Source organism: Dromiciops gliroides, chromosome 6 (assembly GCF_019393635.1).
Source record: "Dromiciops gliroides isolate mDroGli1 chromosome 6, mDroGli1.pri, whole genome shotgun sequence".
NCBI lineage: Eukaryota > Metazoa > Chordata > Mammalia > Microbiotheria > Microbiotheriidae > Dromiciops > Dromiciops gliroides.
In genome coordinates, this window is record NC_057866.1 from 106,936,311 (window position 1) to 106,957,166 (window position 20,856).

Below are 20,856 nucleotides of genomic sequence, written 5' to 3' on the forward strand. Positions count from 1 at the left end.
ATAGTTAGTGTCTGAGGTGAGATTTGAATCCAGATCCTCCTGACTTCAGGGCCAGTGCTCTATCCATTGTGCCACCTAGCTGCCCCCATTAAATGGTATATTTGTCCATATAAATAGGTTCATATAAATAAGTTTACTTTTATTCCCATTTTCCATAATAGAAAGTAGATTGTACCTCCTTGGAAACAGTCTTGCCGAAACTATGTATAGACAGATATCTCCCACCATATACCAAGGTAGTGTCCAAATGAATATATGACTTAGATATAAAGGGTGACATCATATACACATAGGGGAACAAAGAAGACATTACCTTTAAGATTGATGGCACAATTTCTGACCAAACAAGGAATAGAAAGGATCACAAAAATTAAATTGGACTATTTTCATTATATGCAATTTTAAAAGTTTTGGGGAAAACCAAAACAATTAAGCTAAAATTAAAGGAAAGCGGGTAACTGGGGGAAAAAAATCTTAGCAGTAAATTTCTTTCTTAGAGTTTTCTCTCATTTCCAAGATATAAAAGTTGTCCCAAAAGTCTAAGTTTAGGTTTCAGTTTTGATAGCTTAATACGTTTTAGTAGCTTAAAATTGCACTAATACATTTGGGATACCCCAAAATTAAACATCAATTAAGGATCTAATTCAGATTTTCAAAAATAAGATATATCCTTATTAAAAAACAAGTTATATTTACTTTGTCTCAGTTTAGTTTGAATGAACATGCAGTAAATTACTTCCTAATAAGTATTTATCTTCAAATGAAGTTTTATTTTCCTCAAAATGGCACACATCAGTAAAGCACAGACCAAAAATAGTTGAAGCTCTACATTAGACCCTACTATGGATTTATGAATATACTATAACAGTAGTCCTTAAATCCTGTTACCAAGTGGGCATTATGGTGTCTGAAATCTTGTTAGAAATTGTACCAAGAAAAGAATTAATATTAAAATTGAATAGCTGATCATTTCATTGTTTGCCTTCCAATAGCTAGAATTATTTCTTCATGCATCACTTGGTTTGCAGAAGGAGCAACAAAATTAAGGTTGAGGAGAATTACGGTATAACAAACATTTATAGCATAATAGATTTTAAATCCTAGTTTTGTTACTTTTCCTGTGGATTAGTTAAAATTCATTTGAGCTACTCGGGGAAAGGCCATTCATTTTCCCTGTACTGGAACAAGCTCATCAGAAATCCTGCTGTTTCTTTTTCACAGTAGCTTTATAGTGTTTGAATATGGTAACCAAGAGTATACTTTGATATTATAATGTTAAAGGAAGGGAATGTACTTTTAATTCTTTTACTAAAAACCCTCAATTATAAAACATCTGATGTCATGAAAAAAAAGCTGGCATTTATATTGTGCCTTAAACTTTTTTGCAAAGCACTTTGCAAATATTATCTTATTTGAGTCTCACAAACAAGCCTGTGAGGTAGGTATTGTAACTAATCTCATTTTACAAATGAAGAAATAGAGGTTCCAGGAAATTAAGGAACTTTACGATGATCCCAGGACTAGTAAGTGTCAGAGGCAGGATTTGGATATAAGTTTTTCTGATTCTAGGTAGCACCCTACTCATTACACCATTCTGACTCATTAATACATCCATCACCAATCTTTTTTTTTTTTTTTTTTTTGGTGAGGCAATTGGGGTTAAATGACTTGCCTAGGGTCACACAGGCTAGTAAGTGTTAAGTGTCTGAGGCCGAATTTGAACTCAGGTCCTCCTGACTCCAGGGCCAGTGCTCTATCCACTTCGCCACCTAGCTGCCCCCATCACCAATCTTGATAACCTTGATAGTATTATAGGGCATTTAGTACTGCTTTATTAGGAATTACAATGTGATTGTTACTAAATTCCGCGTGCATCCCTTTGCCTTCTTTTTTTTATTTTTGTTTTTGTTTTTGTTTTTGTGGGGCAATGGGGGTTAAGTGACTTGCCCAGGGTCACACAGCTAGTGTCAAGTGTCCGAGGTCAGATTTGAATCCAGGGCCGGTGCTTTATCCACTGCGCCACCTAGCTTCCCCCCCCCCCTTACCTTCTTTACACATAAAAGTAGTTAGATGGCACAGTGGATTTAGAATGTTGGACTTGGAATCAAGACCAGAGTTCAAATCTACCTTTCAACATTTGTCAGCTAGCCTTTTCACTTTCCTCAACTATAAAATGGGGATAATGGTACCGATCTCATAGGATTATTGGGAGGATCAAATGAAGTGATATTTACAAAAAGATTTAGCATAGCCCCTGGCTCTTTGTAGGTACTTAATAAATGTTTATTGGTTCCTTTCTTCTGTACTACTTTAAAACCCAGCTCAAAATTACAATAGATTATGAAATGGTTTACAGCACCTAACTACTATGTATTACCTAGACAGTGGCCTTCTTTACCACATTCTCCTGACACCATGTCTCCGCTTTGACCAAGTCTGTCTTCACTTGTTTCTCTTCACAATTTTTCATCTTATAATTGACTAAATCCACAAGGTATTGTCTGTCACCCTAGAATTCTTTGCTCCTTTAGCCTTTGTATTCTGCTAATCCTTAATTCTGGAGCACTCTTACCATTCACCTACTCTACTCCTACTACAGAGCTACAGAATCTTATTGGAGAAAGTCACATAAATTTGCTAGCTCTATCCATTACAAATTTATTTTATTACTATGCAGTAGATATTTTGTTTTTACTTGATTGATTCTATCACTCTCTCCAAAGTAGCTAATTTCAGATTATTTCTTAGCCTCCTACTTTATTGAGAAAATTGAGACCATCTGTCATGTCACCCTTTCCTCACTATTTCCCTTTTCCACACTTGAAAACCTTTCCACATCTTCACCCATACTTTCTTTTGTTCTAGTCTTAGAAATTGAGGTAAGACTTTCCTCTTGCCAAGGCTACTCCAATATTTGTATGATTTGTCCTATCCCTTCCTATTTGGGGAGGTTTTTCAGAACTAGTATTCACAGAAATGTCTTCTAACTTTGAGTAGAGTGCTATTTCCACTTAATTATGCTGCTTGTTACATAATTGGTGCTTAATACATAGTATGAGTTTTAAAAATTTAAATGTAGCCAATAAATATAATTTTACATTTTTTCCTTTGGGAATGGGAGCTAGGTGGATTAGTAAATGAAAGAAAAAAAGATTTATTTTTAAAATGAATTTAAGAAATGATTGTCAATTTTACAAACATCAATCATGAACGTTTCCTTCATGCTTTTTTATTTCTTCTTCCTTTGTTTTTTCCTCTCAGTCATGACCTCTACCATCCATCTCAGCAAAAAAAAAAGAGGTCCTCTATTGGCAAGCATATTGTATGTTTGTTGTATTTTGGTTTTGTTTTTGTCTTTTGGGTTTTTCTTTTGTTTTGTTTTTCCCCCCAGGGCAATGAGGGTTAAGTGACTTGTCCAGGGTCACACAGCTAGTAAATGTCAAGTGTCTGAAGCCAGATTTGAACTCAGTTCCTCCTGAATCCAGGGCTGGTGTTTTATCCACTGTGCCACCTAGCCGCCCCTTGTCCATTGCTTCTTTATAGGGAATTTGTTTTCTCATGGATCTCTTCCTCCCTGTTTGACTTTTTTTTTTTGTTTCCTTTGCTGGATCTTTTACCCAAATCATGCCCACTAACAGTAGGGTTACCCCATCACTCTGTCCTGGGTTTTATTCTCTTCTCCCTCTATACTGTTTCATTTTGTGTTCTCATCAGCTTTGATGCTTTCAATTATCATTTGTGTATAGATGATTCTCATTATTTACTTGTCCAAACTTAACCTTTCTCCTGACTACTAGTCTCACATTTCCAGCTACCTTTTAGACATCTTAAACTAGATGTCTTATAAACATTTTTAATTTAACTTGGTCAAAATTGAACTCATGTCCCCTTCCCCCAACTCCCTCCCCTTTTCTTAATTTCCCTAATATCATTGAGGATATCAGCAGCTCCCCACCCCGTGGCAGGTATCATCTTCAACTCCTCACTCTCCAAACTGTTACCAAGTCTTGACGTTTTTACCTTCATAACTTGGGGGTGGGGGGGCAGGGAGTGTGGTAGCTGCATTTTATTTTGCTGTGCTAAAGCAAGTTGTTAATAGCAAACAAACAAAAAAACAAGCAAAAACAAGATAAATGTAGTTCAAAGAAGGTTAAAATTAATTCAAAGAATTAAAGGAATTAGAATAGGCAAGGAGGAAACAAAACTATCACTCTTTGCAGATGATATGATGGTATACTTAAAGAATCCTAGAGAGTCAACTCAAAAATTACTTGAAACAATTAACAACTTTAGCAAAGTAGCAGGATATAAAATAAATCCACATAAATCATCAGCATTTCTATGCATGACCAACAGAGCCCAGCAGCAAGAGATAGAAAGAGATATTCCATTTAAAGTAATGGTAGATAATATAAAATACTTCGGAGTCTACTTGCCAAGACAAACCCAGGAACTCCATGAACACAACTACCAAACACTCTTCTCACAAATCAAATCAGATCTAAATAATTGGAAAGATATCAACTGCTCATGGATAGGCAGAGCTAATATAGTAAAAATGACAATACTGCCTAAATTAATTTACTTATTCAGTGCCATACCAATCAGACTACCTAAAAATTATTTTATAGAGCTAGAAAAAATAATAACAAAATTCATCTGGAAAAACAAAAAATCAAGAATATCCAGGGAAATAATGAAAAAAAATTCACAGGAAGGTGGGTTAGCGGTACCAAACCTGGAGCTCTACTATAAAGCGGCAGTCATCAAAACTATCTGATACTGGCTAAAAAATAGAGTGGTAGATCAGTGGAATAGGCTAGGCTCAGGAAATGCAGTAGTAAATGACACTAGTAATGTAGTGTTTGATAAACCCAAAGACCCTAGCTTCTGGGATAGGAACTCAGTATTTGACAAAAACTGCTGGGAAAACTGGAAGATAGTATGGCAGAAATTAGGCATAGACCAACATCTTACACCTTATACTAAAATAAGGTCAAAATGGATACACAATTTAGACCTAAGAGGTGATACCATAGGTAAATTAGGAGAGAAAGGAATAGTCTACCTATCAGATCTTTGGAAAGGAAAACAGTTTGTGACCAAACAAGAGATAGAGTATATTATAAAATGCAAAATGGATGATTTTGATTATATTAAATTTAAAAATTTTTGTACAGGGGGCGGCTAGGTGGCGCAGTGGATAAAGCACCGGCCTTGGATTCAGGAGTACCTGAGTTCAAATCCGGCCTCAGACACTTGACTTACTAGCTGTGTGACCCTGGGCAAGTCACTTAACCCCCATTGCCCAGCAAAAAAAAAAAAAAAAAATTTTGTACAAACAGAAGCAATGCATCCAAAATTAGAAGGGAGGCAGAAAGCTGGGAAACAATTTTTGTGGCCAGTACTTCTGATAAAGGCCTCATCTCTAAAATATATAGGGAACTAAATCAAATTTATAAGAATCCAAGCCATTCCCCAATTGAGAAATGGTCAAAGGATATGAACAGGCAGTTTTCTGATGAAGAAACCAAAGCTATCTATTCCCATATGAAAAAATGCTCTAAATCTCTAATGATTAGAGAGATGCAAATTAAAACAACTCTGAGGTACCACCTGATACCTATCAGATTGGCTAAAATGACAAAAAAGGAAAATAATAAATGTTGGAGAAGCTGTGGAAAAATTGGAACACTAATTCATTGTTGGTGGAGCTGTGAACTGATCCAACCATTCTGGAGAGCAATTTGGAATTATGCCCAAAGGGCGATAAAGCTGTGCATACCCTTTGACCCAGCAATACCACTTTTAGGTCTTTTTCCCAAAGAAATCATGGAAAGGGACCCACATATACAAAAATATTTATAGCTGCTCTTTACGTGGTAGCAAGGAATTGGAAGTTGAGGGGGTGCCCATCAATTGGGGAATGGCTGGACAAGTTGTGGTATATGAATACAATGGAATACTATTGTGCTGTAAGAAATGATGAGCAGGAGGAGTTCAGAGAAACCTGGAGGGTTTTAAGTGAGCTGATGATGAGTGAGATGAGCAGAACCAGAAGAACATTGTACACAGTACCATCAACATCGAGTGTTTATCTACTGTGGTGGACTATATTCTTCTCACCAATGCAATGGTACAGAAGAGTTCCAGGGAACTCATGATAGAAGAGGATCTCCAAATCCAAGAAAAAAAAAAAAAAGAACCGTGGAGTATAGATGCTGAATGAACCATACTATTTCTTTTGTTTATGGTGCTGTTGTTTTTTTTCTATTTTGAGGTTTTTCATCATTGCTCTGATTTTTTCTCTTATAACAGGACTAATGTAGAAATAGGATTAATGTTATTATGTGTATATATATATGTGTGTGTGTATAGATGTATATGTATATAGATATAACCTATGTCAGATTACCTGCTGTCTAGGGGAGGGGGGAGGGAGGGGAGGGAGGGAGAAAAATCTGAAATTGTAAAGCTTGTATAAACAAAAGTTGAGAACTATCTATCTTTACATGTAACGGAAAAAATAAAATACCTTATGTGTAAAAAAAATTAATTCAAAGTAACTTTCAAGGAAATAGATGTTTTAAGATTTCACTTAAAAATCCTATGTTGAACATATAACAGCTAAATGAGAATTTCAAGTGCTTTAAGTCCATTTTAAAAATGAGAAATATAAAAATAAAATATCCTTTAGCCTATTAAGTTCTAATTAAAAATGTCCTCGTTGCAGCAGGAGCTGCGGCTCCTGTATCGGACTGCACAGACACACTGTGGCCTGTGGCTCTTCAAGGCGCTGATCCATGGTTGTCTGTGAGTGGCGGAAGCCAGATTAGAGAGGAAGTGTTATATAATTGTAATGGAATATTATTGTGCTATAAGAAATAACAAGCAGTATGATTTCAGAAAAATCTTGAAAGATGATATGAACTGATGCATAGTGAAGTGAGCAGAACCAGGAGAACATTGTACACAGTGACAGCACTTTGTTTGATGAAGAACTGTGACTAACTTAGCTATTCCCAGCAATACAATGATTTAAGACAATCCCAAAGGACTAATGATGAAGCATATTATATGCCTCAGGAGAAAGAACTGATATTGATTGAATACAGTTGCTTCACTGTGGCCAAGAGCTTTCTGCTGATTTGCCCAGCCTCCCTCCATGCAGCACTCCCCTTTTGCCCGAGTGAGACTGACCTTTCCTGAAGTCTTCTAAGTTATCTCAAATTGCAAGATTGTGTGTCTCTGTCTTTTTGCAGGTTCTGTAGTTGCAGAATCTGTTTAGAGGCTTGATTTAATGTTCTTTTTGAGGGAAACATGGGAGAGCTTAGGCAATTTGCTGACTTCTCTCTGTCATCTTCAGTCCTAATGAATACTTGTAATTAATTGTGTCTCAGCCAAGATGAAGGAGGGAAAAAAGGAGAGTGAAAAACATTGGTTAGATACTCAATATGTTCTTGGTAGTGTGCTGAGCACTGGAAATACAACTGTAAAAGTAAAATAATTCCTGTCTTTAAGGAGCTTTTAATTAGGGGAAGGCAACACACACACTGGGGACAAATGATTAGGGAAAGGAGGTAAATTTCAAGATTACCTGAGTAAAGAATGTGTTACCATCCTCTTGGTCCTAGAATAGGGTAAGGTTACATAATCTATAATAGGTGAAATAGTTCTTTTTTATATTTAAATGTATTGTAAAATTAGTAAATGAATTTTGAGAACCTTATTGAAGTTTTTCTCCCCTCTATACAGGTGCATCTGGTTTATACCTCAGGACCTACAAGACGGACTTGTTTAGAAGAAGATAGATTTGCCCTTTTAAATGGACATCCTTTTTACAGCATGGCTCAGATATCCAGTAACAATGGGTTTAAGCAGTGTTCATCCTCACCTTTGGGGCCAGCAAAAACTAAAGATGTGGACAGAGAAGAAGCATTACAGATGGAAGCTGAAGCTCTGGCAAAACTGCAAAAAGACAAACAAGTAGTTGAAAATCAGAGAGGCTTCGAATTGTTAAGTAGCACTACTCAGAAATCACAAGAAATTCATAGTAAACAGGACCTTGATCTCATGGTGTTTCCTGAATCAGATTCGCCCAAAAGGGCTATAGACATTGATATTGAAAAGCTAACCCATGCCGAACTTGAGAAACTACTGCTGGATGACAGTTTTGAGTCAAGTAAAGCACCAACAATGTCAGTTACTCCTGTCTTGAGCCCTTCCTTTTCAACACAGTTTTATCTACGGCCTACTATTCAGAGGGGACAGTGGCCCCCTGGATTACCTGGGCCTTCCACTTGCACTTTACCTTCTATTTATCCTTCAGCTTACTGTAAACAGGCTGGTGCATTCCAAAATGGCTTCAATCCAAGCATATCTACATTTCCATCTACAGAGCCTATTTATTTAAGTCTTCCAAGACAATCCCAGTACATTTCATACCCTTTGACACCCACTACACCTTTTCATCCACAAGGAAGTTTACCCATCTATCATCCAGCAGTGAGTCCTGAAATGGCAAAACTGTTTGACAAAATAGCTAGCACTTCAGAATTTTTAAAAAATGGTAAAGCAAGGACTGATTTGGAGATAAGTAATACAAAAACTACTGTCAGTAATCTACAAGGGTCCCCAAAGTCTGATGATATCAGTAAATTTGACTGGCTAGACTTAGATCCTTTAAGTAAACCTAAAGTGGATAATGTGGAGGTGTTGGGCCACGTAGAAGAGAAAAATGCTCCAGTTTTAACAGCAGAGGATCCTTGGGATGCCGTGCTTCTAGAAAAGAGATCACCAGCAGGTTGTCATCCTGAAAAAAAGGTGAACGGAAAATCCTTTTTGGGGTCGACAGTAACAAGAAGTCATTCTTTAAATATTAGATCAACTCAGCTTACAAAAGTCCAAGGCCAAGTATCTCAGGTATGGTCTTTTCAAACTAACTTCAAAATAGGGTATTGTAAAGATGAGTTCACTTTTTAATGAATGTTGTGGCTAAAAAGTAATAGAATTATGTACCTTTATCAGATGATTGAGATATGTTTTACACTTTGTGTTTTTGCTATCCGGGCAAGAAAGCCTTATTGATTTTAAGGATTTTTAACAGTTTAGAAAAAAAAATTTTTAAGCTGACTTACTCTTGAGTATTAATATTATTTTCTGCAGTTAATATGTAAATTAGTGTCTCTGATTTCTTAAATTCTTTCTAAAGCAAATGTAACCTAGTAGGTGGGTATGTCAGTAAGTGGCTTTTAACAATTACTATTGGATCTGCATAATTTGAGATTTAGCCTCTCCCTCCTTTCTTTCTTTCTTTCTTTTTTTTTTTTTTTTGGTGGGGCAATGAGGGTTAAGTGACTTGCCCATCATCACACAGCTAGTAAGTGTCCCTTCTTTAAAAAAAAAAAAGGATTCCAAGGTGACACTAGTAATACATTAGAGACTGTATTATGGTGGGTTCTGTTAGATTCAAAAGTATTTGTCTCTCATTTGAGTTACAAGAACTATTTAGTTAATATTTTAGCTAGATGTTAACAGGCTGTTAGCTAAGTGTTCATTGTTAATAGGCAGCCTAGGGTGTATATTGGATAGTGAGCTGGACTTGGAAATCAGGAAGATCTAGTTGACTCCTCTTTAGATACTCATTAGCTGTTCGACTATAGGCTAGTCACTTAATCACTTTTGAGCTTCAGTTCTTTAAAATGAATGTTTGGACTATTGTTTAAGATCCTTTCCAGTTCAAAAATCTGTCATCCTGGGTTCTGATTTAAGAGTTTTGATACTTTATCTAATGATTAATTGCATTTTCTTATCAGAGCTTAGCAAAAACTCCAATTTCCATTTAGCAATATGTGACAAAGTATACTTCATCCGTATTACAGATTTAAAAAAGTAAAGTGTGTGTTGGGGACTTCTCTAGTTATATAGCCAGGATATTCCATTTTTTCCTAAATGAGTAAAAGATCTTAGTTTTTAACTTTTACTACAGAAGTATAGTATATTGCATTAAGTTCTCATTAATAATTTTCAGTATTTTAACTGTTTTGTTGTAAGATTTTTGTAACTTGTTAAAGAAAATGAACATTTGCAAAAATACTTGTCTTCCTTATAAAATATTGGATTAAAAAATAACAGTTCTTGGGGTGGCTAGGTGGCGCAGTGGATAGAGCACCGGCCCTGGAGTCAGGAGTACCTGAGTTCAAATCCTGCCTCAGACACTTAACACTTACTAGCTGTGTGACCCTGGGCAAGTCACTTAACCCCAATTGCCTCACTAAAAAAAAAAAAAAGAAAAAAGAAAAAAGAAAAAAAAAATAACAGTTCTTAACAAAACCAGGTATGCAGGTGGCTTGATTAGCTTTGCCTGTTCTTAAATTTTTTTATTTCTGAAGCAATGAGGGTTAAGTGACTTGCTCAGAGTCACCCAGCTAGTAAGTGTTAAGTGTCTGAGACTGGATTTGAACTCAGATTTTCCTGAATCCAGGTCCCGTGCTCTATCCACTGCACCACCTAGCTGCCTCCCAGGGGCATAATTAATTGGGAGATTATCAAATGAAATAAGATGTAAAACATTGCTTTAAAAGTTAAAAACGGGGCATCTAGGTGGCACAGTGGATAAAGCAGTGGCCCTGGATTCAGGAGGACCTGAGTTCAAATCTGGTCTCATACGCTTGACACTAGCTGTGTGACCCTGGGCAAGTCACTTAACCCCAATTGCCTCACCCCCCCCAAAAAATTATGCCCCTGGTATTGGTTCAAGGATTAACCAACCTCAGATTAAACTCTAATATAAAAAGCAATCTTCCAATGTATGTTTTATAAGAATTCTTTTATAAATCTATTAAAGAATTTTTAAGTACAAGTACATATTGTTCACTAGGATGCTGGGGGTGTGGGGTGGGATGGTGAGGGTGTTCCAAAACAGGAAGCTCAGTAAAAGCTAACCAAGGCCCCGACTGTAGGGCCTTGAGTTAACCCTAATGTTTAGCACCAACCTGGTACTCTTGGAGCCAAGGTACTATTCGAACCAAGATGGAATACATATAAAGACAGCTCTATGGCTAACTGGAAGCTACTGAGACTTCCAAGGAGCTTTCTTGCAGACTGCTTTTATTAATTATCTAATGAAATGCTTCTACCTGGGGATTACTGAATTGGTTTTTATTATAGAAATTATTTCTCTTGACCCTCAGGCTCTGTGCTGTCCATTGCACTGGATATGAAAAGGTGACTGGAACAGAGCTCTTTATGATTTTTATTCATCTTTTGTTTTTGCATCACTTACATTTCCCAGTGTATCCCTTCCCTTTTTTTTAATCCCTTCCCTTCTTTTTTTTGGGGGGGGGGGCAGGGTACTGAGGGTTAAGTGACTTGCCCAGGGTCACACAGCTAGTTAAGTGTCAAGTGTCTGAGGCTGGATTTGAACTCAGGTCCTCCTGAATCCAAGGCCAGTGCTTTATCCACTGTGCCACCTAGCTGCCCCCTCCCTTCCCTTCTTACAGAGAGCCATCTCTTATAATAAAGAATATTTCAAAAGGAAAAAAATAGGAAGTTCAGTAAAAGCCATCCAATATACCCAAAGAAGTCTGATGTTATGCAGTAGTTTATACCCATAGCTTTTTGCCTCTTCTGGGAAGTGGAGGGTATCTTCCCATACTCATCCTTTGAGGCCAAGCTTGGTGATTTTAATTTTGTAGAACTCAGTTTAGATTGTTTTGTTATTGTTATGTTTTGCATTAACAATGTAGTCACATATTTTTCTCCAGGTTCTCTTTAATTCACTTTGCACATTTTCTTATAAGTCTTCCCATATTTCTCTGTATTTATCATACTTATCATTTCTTGTAGCACAGTAATATTCCATTACATTTATATACCTGTACTTATCTATTTCCCAGTTGATGGGATCTACTTTATTTCCAGTTTTTTGCTTCCACAGAAAGTACCGCTATAAATATTTTGGTGTACTATGGGCACCTTTTTTTTTTTCCTATTGACCTTCTTTGGGGTACATGTTCAGCAGTTCAGTCTCTGGATCAAAGGGTATGAATGTTTTAATCATTCTCTTTGAATAATTCCAAATTGCTTTCTAGAATATAAAATAATTCCACATGAACCATCAGTATAACCTGTAAGAAAGGATAGAAAGTGATACCCTATTTAAAATAGCTCTAGGTAGTATATAAAATATCTGGGAATACAATTGCCAAAACAAACCCAGGAACTATATGAACAAAATTATTTTTAAAAATTCATATAAATAAAATCAGATTGAAATAATTAGAGAAATATTAACTGGTTGTGGGTAGGCAGGACCAACATAATAAAATCTACAATTTTACCTAAAGTACTTTACATATTCAGTGCCATTCCAATTAAGTTACAAAAAAATTATTTTACTGTTAGGAAAAAAAAATCATTTGGAAGAACAAAACGTCAAGAATATCAGAGGAACTGTGGATTATTAAAATATAAAATTGCACTGAGTAGCCTTTTCAGCTTCTTCATTGTTTGGGGGGGGGTTGGGGGGGTGGGGACGGACATTTAAGTGTTCATTTCCTGGCTGGGATTTTTGTGCTTTGTGTTGAAAGCTCAACTAAAAGAGGTGTTTTTCTTCTTGCTCAGCAGGCTCACTTCCTGTTTCCTTGTAGAATCTTTTTTTTTTTTTAATCATTTAAATTCTTTAGTCAGAAATCTGTTCTAGCCCAAACTGGTAATAGACAAAAAAGGAATGGACAAAGTACTAATGAAAGCAGATTATTCTGGCAAATAATTTATCTGTGTTATATTTAAGTTAATATGAGAATTAGGAAGATTATCATAATGACCCTAATTATTTTCTTTAAAAATTTTGAGAAATTTTTGTGAATGTTGAATATTTCCAGAAATTGTCAATTTTTAAGAGTTGGCTGGGGACAGCTAGGTGGCGCAGTGGATAAAGCACCGGCCCTGGATTCAGGAGGACCTGAGTTCAAATATGACCTCAGACACTTGACACTTACTAGCTGTGTGACCCTGGTGTCATGGGGTGCAGAGCACCCCAGAAGTTCTCTGGGGCACATCAAGGAATCTTCTCCTTGAAGAAACTAAACCAGAGGACGGATACGCCTAGAGATAAGGGGAACCAGTTTGGACTGAGCTAGCTTTGGGACCTCCACCCTTCATTCTAGTCTCCCTCAACCCTGGGGAGATAAGTTTGAAGTGTGGCTGCTTCCTTTGTGTCCTGAGGAGATGACTTTGTGAGAGATCTGCAGCCACCCCTCACCCAATTCCTCCAGCCACCACCAGGGGGGGATGGCCCTCCCTCACTAAAGAAACTTTCCACAGTTAGATGGTCACCCCCATCAGTTCTCATCAGTACTTTTATAAAAGTACCTGCCAGTCTACTGCTCGAGGAGATTGGTATCTCAGAGCCACGCTCTGTGCCATGCCTTCTCCGCATGAGAAATCCAAGGACTTCTTTTATGGTTTCCCTTCCCTTCACCTTCCTCTAAATAAACGACTATCTTATTCTATTGGCTTTTGTGTGCAAGAGGGTATAATTCTTTTTTTTTTTTTTTTGAGGGGCAGTGGAGGTTAAGTGACTTGCCCAGGGTCACACAGCTAGTAATTGTCAAGTGTCTGAGGTCACATTTGAACTCAGGTCCTCCTGAATCCAGGACCAGTGCTTTATCCACTGTGCCACCTAGCCGCCCCCTAGAGGGTGTAATCTTTAAAGAGGAATTCCTAAGGACCCCTAACCCCATACCCCATTTTCCCCATGACACATTTTTAATTGTGTATGGTATTTTAATTTTAGCTAAATTTTCTTCACATATTCCTAAATTACATGAATAGAGAATATCTCTGTTTTAAATAGTAACTAATAAATTTATGACTTGTTTCTTGAAAACCAGGCAATGTTCTCTGTAATTGTTTAAATGTCATGGCATGGACTTATCTAATGTTTCATTTTCCTGCATATCTTCGTAAATGTTTAGAATGTGTTCAGTCAATTTCTTTAACTTGTCCCATTTGACTGGTATTTCTGTAAATGCTTTAAATCGTTTTGGGGGGGAGGTGAAGGGTTCTTTTTTTCATCTTAAACTCTTGATCATAGTGAGGGAGGGAAAGGAGTACAACTTAAAACTGAGAGAGACCTTCTAGATCTCTAGTCCAGACTCTTCAGTTGTTCAGTTAACTGAGCTGAGATTTGAACCTAGGTGCTCTTTGCAGGATACCACACAATTCATTAATGCCATTATTAATGCAAAAGATCAAATAAATGAGCAGTGTACATTTACTGTTGATAGATGGACCACTTAATGTTAGCTGTCCAAATTCCATTATTACTTTGATGAATGAATGACATGTGTCTTTCTACAAGTGTCAGATTGACTTCATAATGTGCCTGGAGGGAATTTTGAAAATCTAATTATGTTTTTAACCAAGCCAGCTTCAAAGGAGAACTGATTATGCTATGAAGGAGAAGAAAATTAAAGATATTTTTCAAAGGTACAGGAAACCTGGCACCATTGTATAAAAAAGATAGAGTAACTAGCTGGTCAAGTCAAAATTTTCACACTCCTTACATTATCCCTCTTACTTCACACTCCTAAAGGCTGCCTAAATAAGATTAAAATGTAGCTCCTATCTGATTTAAATGGGTTTGACGTATAAGTTTAAAAAATAGGAAATATATAAACATGCGTAGCCACAGGAATCCTTATGTATGGCTTAATGGTCTTGTTTCTGTTTGAGCCGGATACCACTGGTGTCGGATAAAGCTTCTTAAACTGTGGGTTGTGACCCCATATGGGTTTGCATAACTGAATGTGGGAGTCTCAAAAAAATCAGCAGTAAATATTTGATTTGTATAACTACTTTATATACCTGTATATCCTGAGTTGTGTAAAATTCTCCAGCAAAAAGAGGTCCCAAGAGCAAGAAGCTTTAGAGACCTGGAGTTCGGAAGATAGGACTTTAAATCTTCCTCTAATAATACTGTATAGGGAACCTGCAGGTGCCGCAGGTGACTCTTTTCAGATTAGGATTGGCTGAGAAAGTGTTGATCTGCTTTGGTAGAGGGAATTTCTTTACTGGGAGTTTCCCTATTTAATTGATATCAATTAAATGCACAGATCCCTTCCTCCCCACCCTGAAAATCTGAGTGTTGGATGTATAGTACAAAGTACTATAGGAGTGCAGAAAGAGGGAGTGGTAAATTCTGAATCTGGTAATGATGATATCTTAAGAAAGGTAACTGCAGATATGTTAGAATTGGGCATATTAGATTGCCTAAAGCCAGCAACACTTGGTGTGGGAAGAACCAGATTAAAGTGTAATTGGGAAATATTTAACACAAAAAATAAGACATGGCTAATGTTAAACATGTGGTTTTCTAAGTCAGTATGCAACCTGTAGGCCTTTATGTACAATTCATTTCTTCTCTCTCTCTCTCTCTCTCTCTCTCTCTCTCTCTCTCTCTCCCCCCCCCCCTTTCAATTTGAGTTTAATACTACTAATTAGAGTGTAAAAGGTTTTCCTATCTCTCGCGCTCGCTACTAGATTCTCTCCTTTCCCTCAATCTTTCTGCCAAAGGTCTGCTCCCTTTTCCTCTTCTTGGCTAGACTCTTGACCTCCCCCTTACCCATTCTTACCTTTTTGGAAGGGATTCTAGAGGTTTTGCTCTATTATAACTCTCAGGCCCACTCAGCCTCCTTGCCTATAGTTATGAAATGAGTTTCCTCTCTACAACCCTTCTTATCTCCCCCACCCCCACTCTCCTTTGTAGGGCAGCCTTAGCTTCTCACTGTTGATTGGATGAACAGAAAATAACCAATTGGTCTTTCTGGTAGACTGGAGGATCACTAGGCCTTATCATTTGCCTTGCCACTACATTCTCTAGATTCCTAGCTCTTGCTGTGGGTATGGAGGCTGTAGGGTAAGGATCAGTAAGGGCCACCATCTACCCTGCAAGCTAAGCCGTGTATGTATCTGTATTGTTTCCTGCAATAAGAGCTCTTGGCGAGTTGAAATTGCCTTGCTTTTTTTATTTGTATCCCCAGCATAGTGTTAGGCACATATTATACATTTAATAAATGCTTTCTTTATTGATTTATTCATTAGTAGTAGGAGAAAAGATAGAAAAGAATGGGTCAATTATGGTGAACCTTGAACCACATATTTGGTAGAAATCTAATGCATTTTTTTAGGGTTAGAGCCACTTAAAGAAGAAACCTAATCTAAAGTTATGCTGACAATTTATATTTTCATGAACTTGCATTTGAAGAAAGTTTCCTAGCTTTAGTTTTGAAGAAAACATAATTTAAATTGGGGTCAATTCAGATAGCATGAAATTTGTGCTGTGTTTGTATCTGCGTGATGAATTCATCTAACTACTTGGGTGGGGAGTTTTTCCAAGATTTAAATTTTGAGTTCAGAAGTATATGTTCTTTAATTTATAGCCTTTGTCAAAATGTTTATTCTAGGGTGTCCCAATAGTTCATTTTAAAACTTTAATTTGTTGTTGTTCAGTCATGTCTGACTCTTCATGACTTCTCCATCGACTATAGAATGCCAGGTCCTTCTATTCTCCACTATCCCAAAGTCTGTTGAAATTCATTTTCATTGCTTCCATGACACTATTTCATCTTCTGCCTTCCCTTTTTTCCTTTTGCCTTCAATCTTTCTCAACACCAGGATCTTTTTTTTTCTTTTTTTTCTTTCTTTTTCTTGTGGAGCAATGAAGGTTAAGTGACTTGCCCAGGGTCATATAGCTAGTAAGTGTCAAGTATTTGAGCTGGGATTTGAACTCAGGTCCTCCTGAATCCAGGGCTGGTGCTTTATCCACTTCAAAACCTAGCTGCCCCAACCAGGATCTTTTACAGTGAATCCTTGTCTTCTCATTATGTGGTCAAAGTATGTGAGCTTCAGCTTTAGTATTTGTCCTTCCAATAAATAGTCTGAATTAATTTCTTTAAGTATTGACTGATTTCATCTCTTTGCTGTCCAAGGGACTCTCAAAAGTCTCTTCCAGTACCATGATTTGAAAACCTTGATTCTGCAGTGCTCAGCTTTCTTTATAGTCCAGCTCTCACTGCCATACATTAGAATGGGGAAAACCATAGCTTTGACTATACAGACCTTTCTTGGCAAGGTGATATCTCTGATTTTTTAGTATGCTGTCCAGATTTGCCATAGCTTTTCTTCCAAGGATCAACATCTTAATTTCATGGCTATAGTCTCCATCTGCAGTGATCTTTGAGCCCCAAAATATAAAATCTGACACTGCTTTCATTTCTTCTCCCTTCAGGAAGTGATGGGACAAGTTGTCATGAGCTTAGTTAAGCTGTTTTATGCTCCAAAAGTCAGTGCATTTTATGCTGTTAAAGCATAAAATAAATTGCCATGACTTCCTGTATAAGACATATGGACTTAAAATTATCATTCATTATCTGCTGATTTCGGAAGCATACTTTACATAAAGAACTAACCACCAGATAAGTGTCCTAAGGTTTTTCCCTTAAATTTTGGGCTTGAACTCAATATGCTGCTCTAAGTGGGTGTGATTGTGTTTCCTCTGAAGGCAGAGTAATTCTTTTCTGTTATCATTTCCAAAGTGTTTATTAGCATCCTTCATTAAGATTTTGGATGGATTGGCCTCTTATAATTCATGATTGCTAAGAATTAGTCCTAGAATACGAGAGAACTAGAAGAGACCTTAGCTGCTGCTTGTATGTCCAGCCTCTTCATTTTGCAGATGAGGAAGCTTGAATACTTATTCTGCATGACATAGCTAGTTAAGTCAAATAGAGGTGGGATTAGCTAACAGATGCACACACACTCCCAGACCACTATTTTTCCTACTATACTATAAGGTTCAGTTGGCATTCCTTTATTCAGAATTTACTGAATCAGAAAACCCATATATTAGAGCTACCTAAATTGCCTTTATATTTATCTGAAATAAATATGCTTTGAAAGACAAGGTGGAGGGGGTGGTGGGGAGAAAGACTGGCTCTGTATCTGCCCCAGGCTGGAAGTACAGGAGCTCCTTAGGGACTTGCTAATACTGTGGTGAGGATGGGAGCTTTGGCCTGCTCCATTTCTGAGCTAGTCTGATTCACTTCTCCTTAGGCAACTGGATGATCCCTGATCCCTATAGTATACCATGTTGATGCTGAACTTAATTTGGATCCTTAGTTGGCTCTGCCCAATGAAGCTCAGAACTCCTAAGCTCACAGTATCCAACAGTGTCAGTCCTGTTAACAGGGGTTTTAGATGTGCACCGCCATGCCCAGTGAAACAGATATTTAATGAAATTTGAATACAACCCTGTGAATCTTTTATTTATTTTTTTTAAACTTAATTAAAATAAAAGCATTTTTTCTAATTACAGAAAGACAGTGGGACCAGTAGTTTGTCAACTGGAAGTTCTCTGTTACGAGAAGTTGAAATCCAGAATGAGGAGGTGGCAGCTTTTTGTAATACCATTTCAAAGTAAGAAAATGATCTTTTTAAGCTAGTAATTTGTATTTTATTGAGTTGCTTTAAGAAACATTTAACTTTATGAAAACCAGTGACAGATTGCAATTATACAGCATACTGTTGGTTTGTTGGTTTTAAGAAATTTGACTCAGAATAAAATGTAAACTTAAAGTTTCTCCTTAGAAAAATCTTTCCAAATAGTACAAGACTCTAGGGCAGGCATGACTATAGAGATTACTTTCTGTAGTAATTCCTTGGGTTACATCAAGCGGGGTGTTAAAAAGCAAATATAGATGTATGGATGTTATAAAGCCTGAACAAAAGATTACTCATTCCTTTCCAGGATCTAAAAATATTCTTCCTTATACTAACTGTGAAAAGCTCTAGAACACTATAATAATGAGTAGTAATAATAATAATAATAGCTAGCATTTATCACTTTAAGGTTTGCAGAGCACTTGACAAACATTACCTCATTTTTTTCCTCACAACAACCTTGAGAAGTAAGTGCTGTGGTTATCATCCCCATTTTAAAATGATGAAACCAAGGTAAAACAGATTAAGTGATTTGCCCAGTGCACACAGCTGTTTCAGGATGAATTTAAACTCTGGTCTTCCTGACTGCTGGTTCAGGGCTTATCCACTGTGCCACCTATCTGCCTATAAAATCTGTTTAGTAAAATTCACTTTAGTGCAAGAGATATTGTTTTGACACTCTGCACATGAAAAATGCCTATTGCCACTCACAGCTGGGTATGTTTGCATCTTTGCTCAAGTACTACAAATGCATGATGGACTAGGCCCAAAATTGAATAGTAAGAAATTTGAGCTGTCACAGTTGGGAATTAATGCATTCATTGCCATTAATGATCACAAACTACATAATGCTACAAAGCCTATGTCTTTAATCTTAATTTCCTAGTGAGGCTGCATTACAGTGAATCATGTCCTTTGTGATATCAGAGGAATTAAAATGACCAAGGACTCAAAGGACAATGGTAGGTGTAAGCAGACTATAGCATGTTACCAGAAATGACTTGTATGCAAAAAAAGGAATGAAAGACATCATAGAATCTGGATATCTGACGTGTGACCTGCCTGATATTCTGATATTTTAGGCAGTTTTTTTACCTAGCCAGTAGACTTTTAAATTTTTGTTATTATGTAAACTGATGGTTATCTGACACCATTATAGTAGGCTTATATAAATGAGTACTTAAAGCTTAAAATAAGTATAATTAGTTTCACATTTAAATGTATGTGAATTGAATAACCATATTTTCTGATCTAATGGTTCATTTTTGAAAAATTTTGTCTGTTGTTCCTCTCTTAGAGGATATATCTAAGTGGAACGTACAGTGGGTCAGTTAGATTTTGAGAATGAAACCAGACTGAAGAATAGTCGGACTGGTTGAAAGAAAACCAGGAAAGAGTGATGTCATAAGAGTATATAGGAGAAGAAGGTTATAAATGGTATCAAAAGCTTCAGTAAGGTCAAGAATTATGACGATTACTGTTGTTGGAGTTGTGAACAAATCCAACCATTCTGGAGAGCAGTTTGGAACTATGCCCAAAGAACTGTACATATCCTTTGGTTCAGCAATACCACTGCTAAAGGCATCCTCCAAAAAGAAAAAGACCTATTTGTACAAAAATGTTTATAGCAGCTCTTTTCCTGGTGACTAAGAATTGGAAATCAAAGGAATGCCCATCGATTAAGGAATGGCTAAACAAGGTGTGGTGTATGATGGTGATGGAATATTATTGTGTTATAAGAAATGACAAGCAGGATGATTTCAGAAAAGCTTGGAAAGATTTACATGAATTGATATAGTGAAGTAAGAAGAACCAGGAGAACACTGTGCACAGAGATGGAAATATTGTTTGATGAAGAACTGTGAATGACTTAACTATTCTCAACAATGCAGTGATCCAATCCAATCAGTCCCAAAGGGCTAATGATAATGCATACTGTCCACCTCCAAAGAAAGAACTGATATTGACTGAACAGACTGAAGTGTGAGAAAGTTTTTGTTGCTCTCTTCCCCTCACACCAGAAACCTGCCTGGGATGAGTTCACCTTAACAAAAGGAATGCAGATTAATGTTTTTTAAAAAATTGTTTGTTTGTTTATTTATTTATTTTTGTGGGGGCAATGGGGGTTAAGTGACTTGCCCAGGGTCACACAGCTAGTAAGTGTCAAGTGTCTGAGGCCAGATTTGAACTCAGGAACTCCTGACTCCAGGATCAGTAATGGTGCTGAATGATGTTAACCATTTAGCTTAGGTTAATGTAAAGTGGCCAGGTTCTACCAAAGGAGGATGAAAAGACTGGACCATGAGAAGCTTGCTCTCTTTTACTCCCTACACAATGCTTCTCCTTCCTCTC

General features: G+C 37.0%; 1 protein-coding gene across 1 annotated transcript in view; it reads left to right on the forward strand.

Moving 5' to 3' along the window:
* Positions 1-20,856, forward strand: part of PIK3C2A (phosphatidylinositol-4-phosphate 3-kinase catalytic subunit type 2 alpha) — a 134,215-nt gene that overhangs the window by 24,994 nt on the left and 88,365 nt on the right. The window contains 2 exon segments of the mRNA XM_043970563.1: positions 7,756-8,922; positions 18,380-18,480. Coding sequence (XP_043826498.1) covers positions 7,846-8,922; positions 18,380-18,480 — 1,178 coding nt within the window. The 5' untranslated portion in view covers positions 7,756-7,845.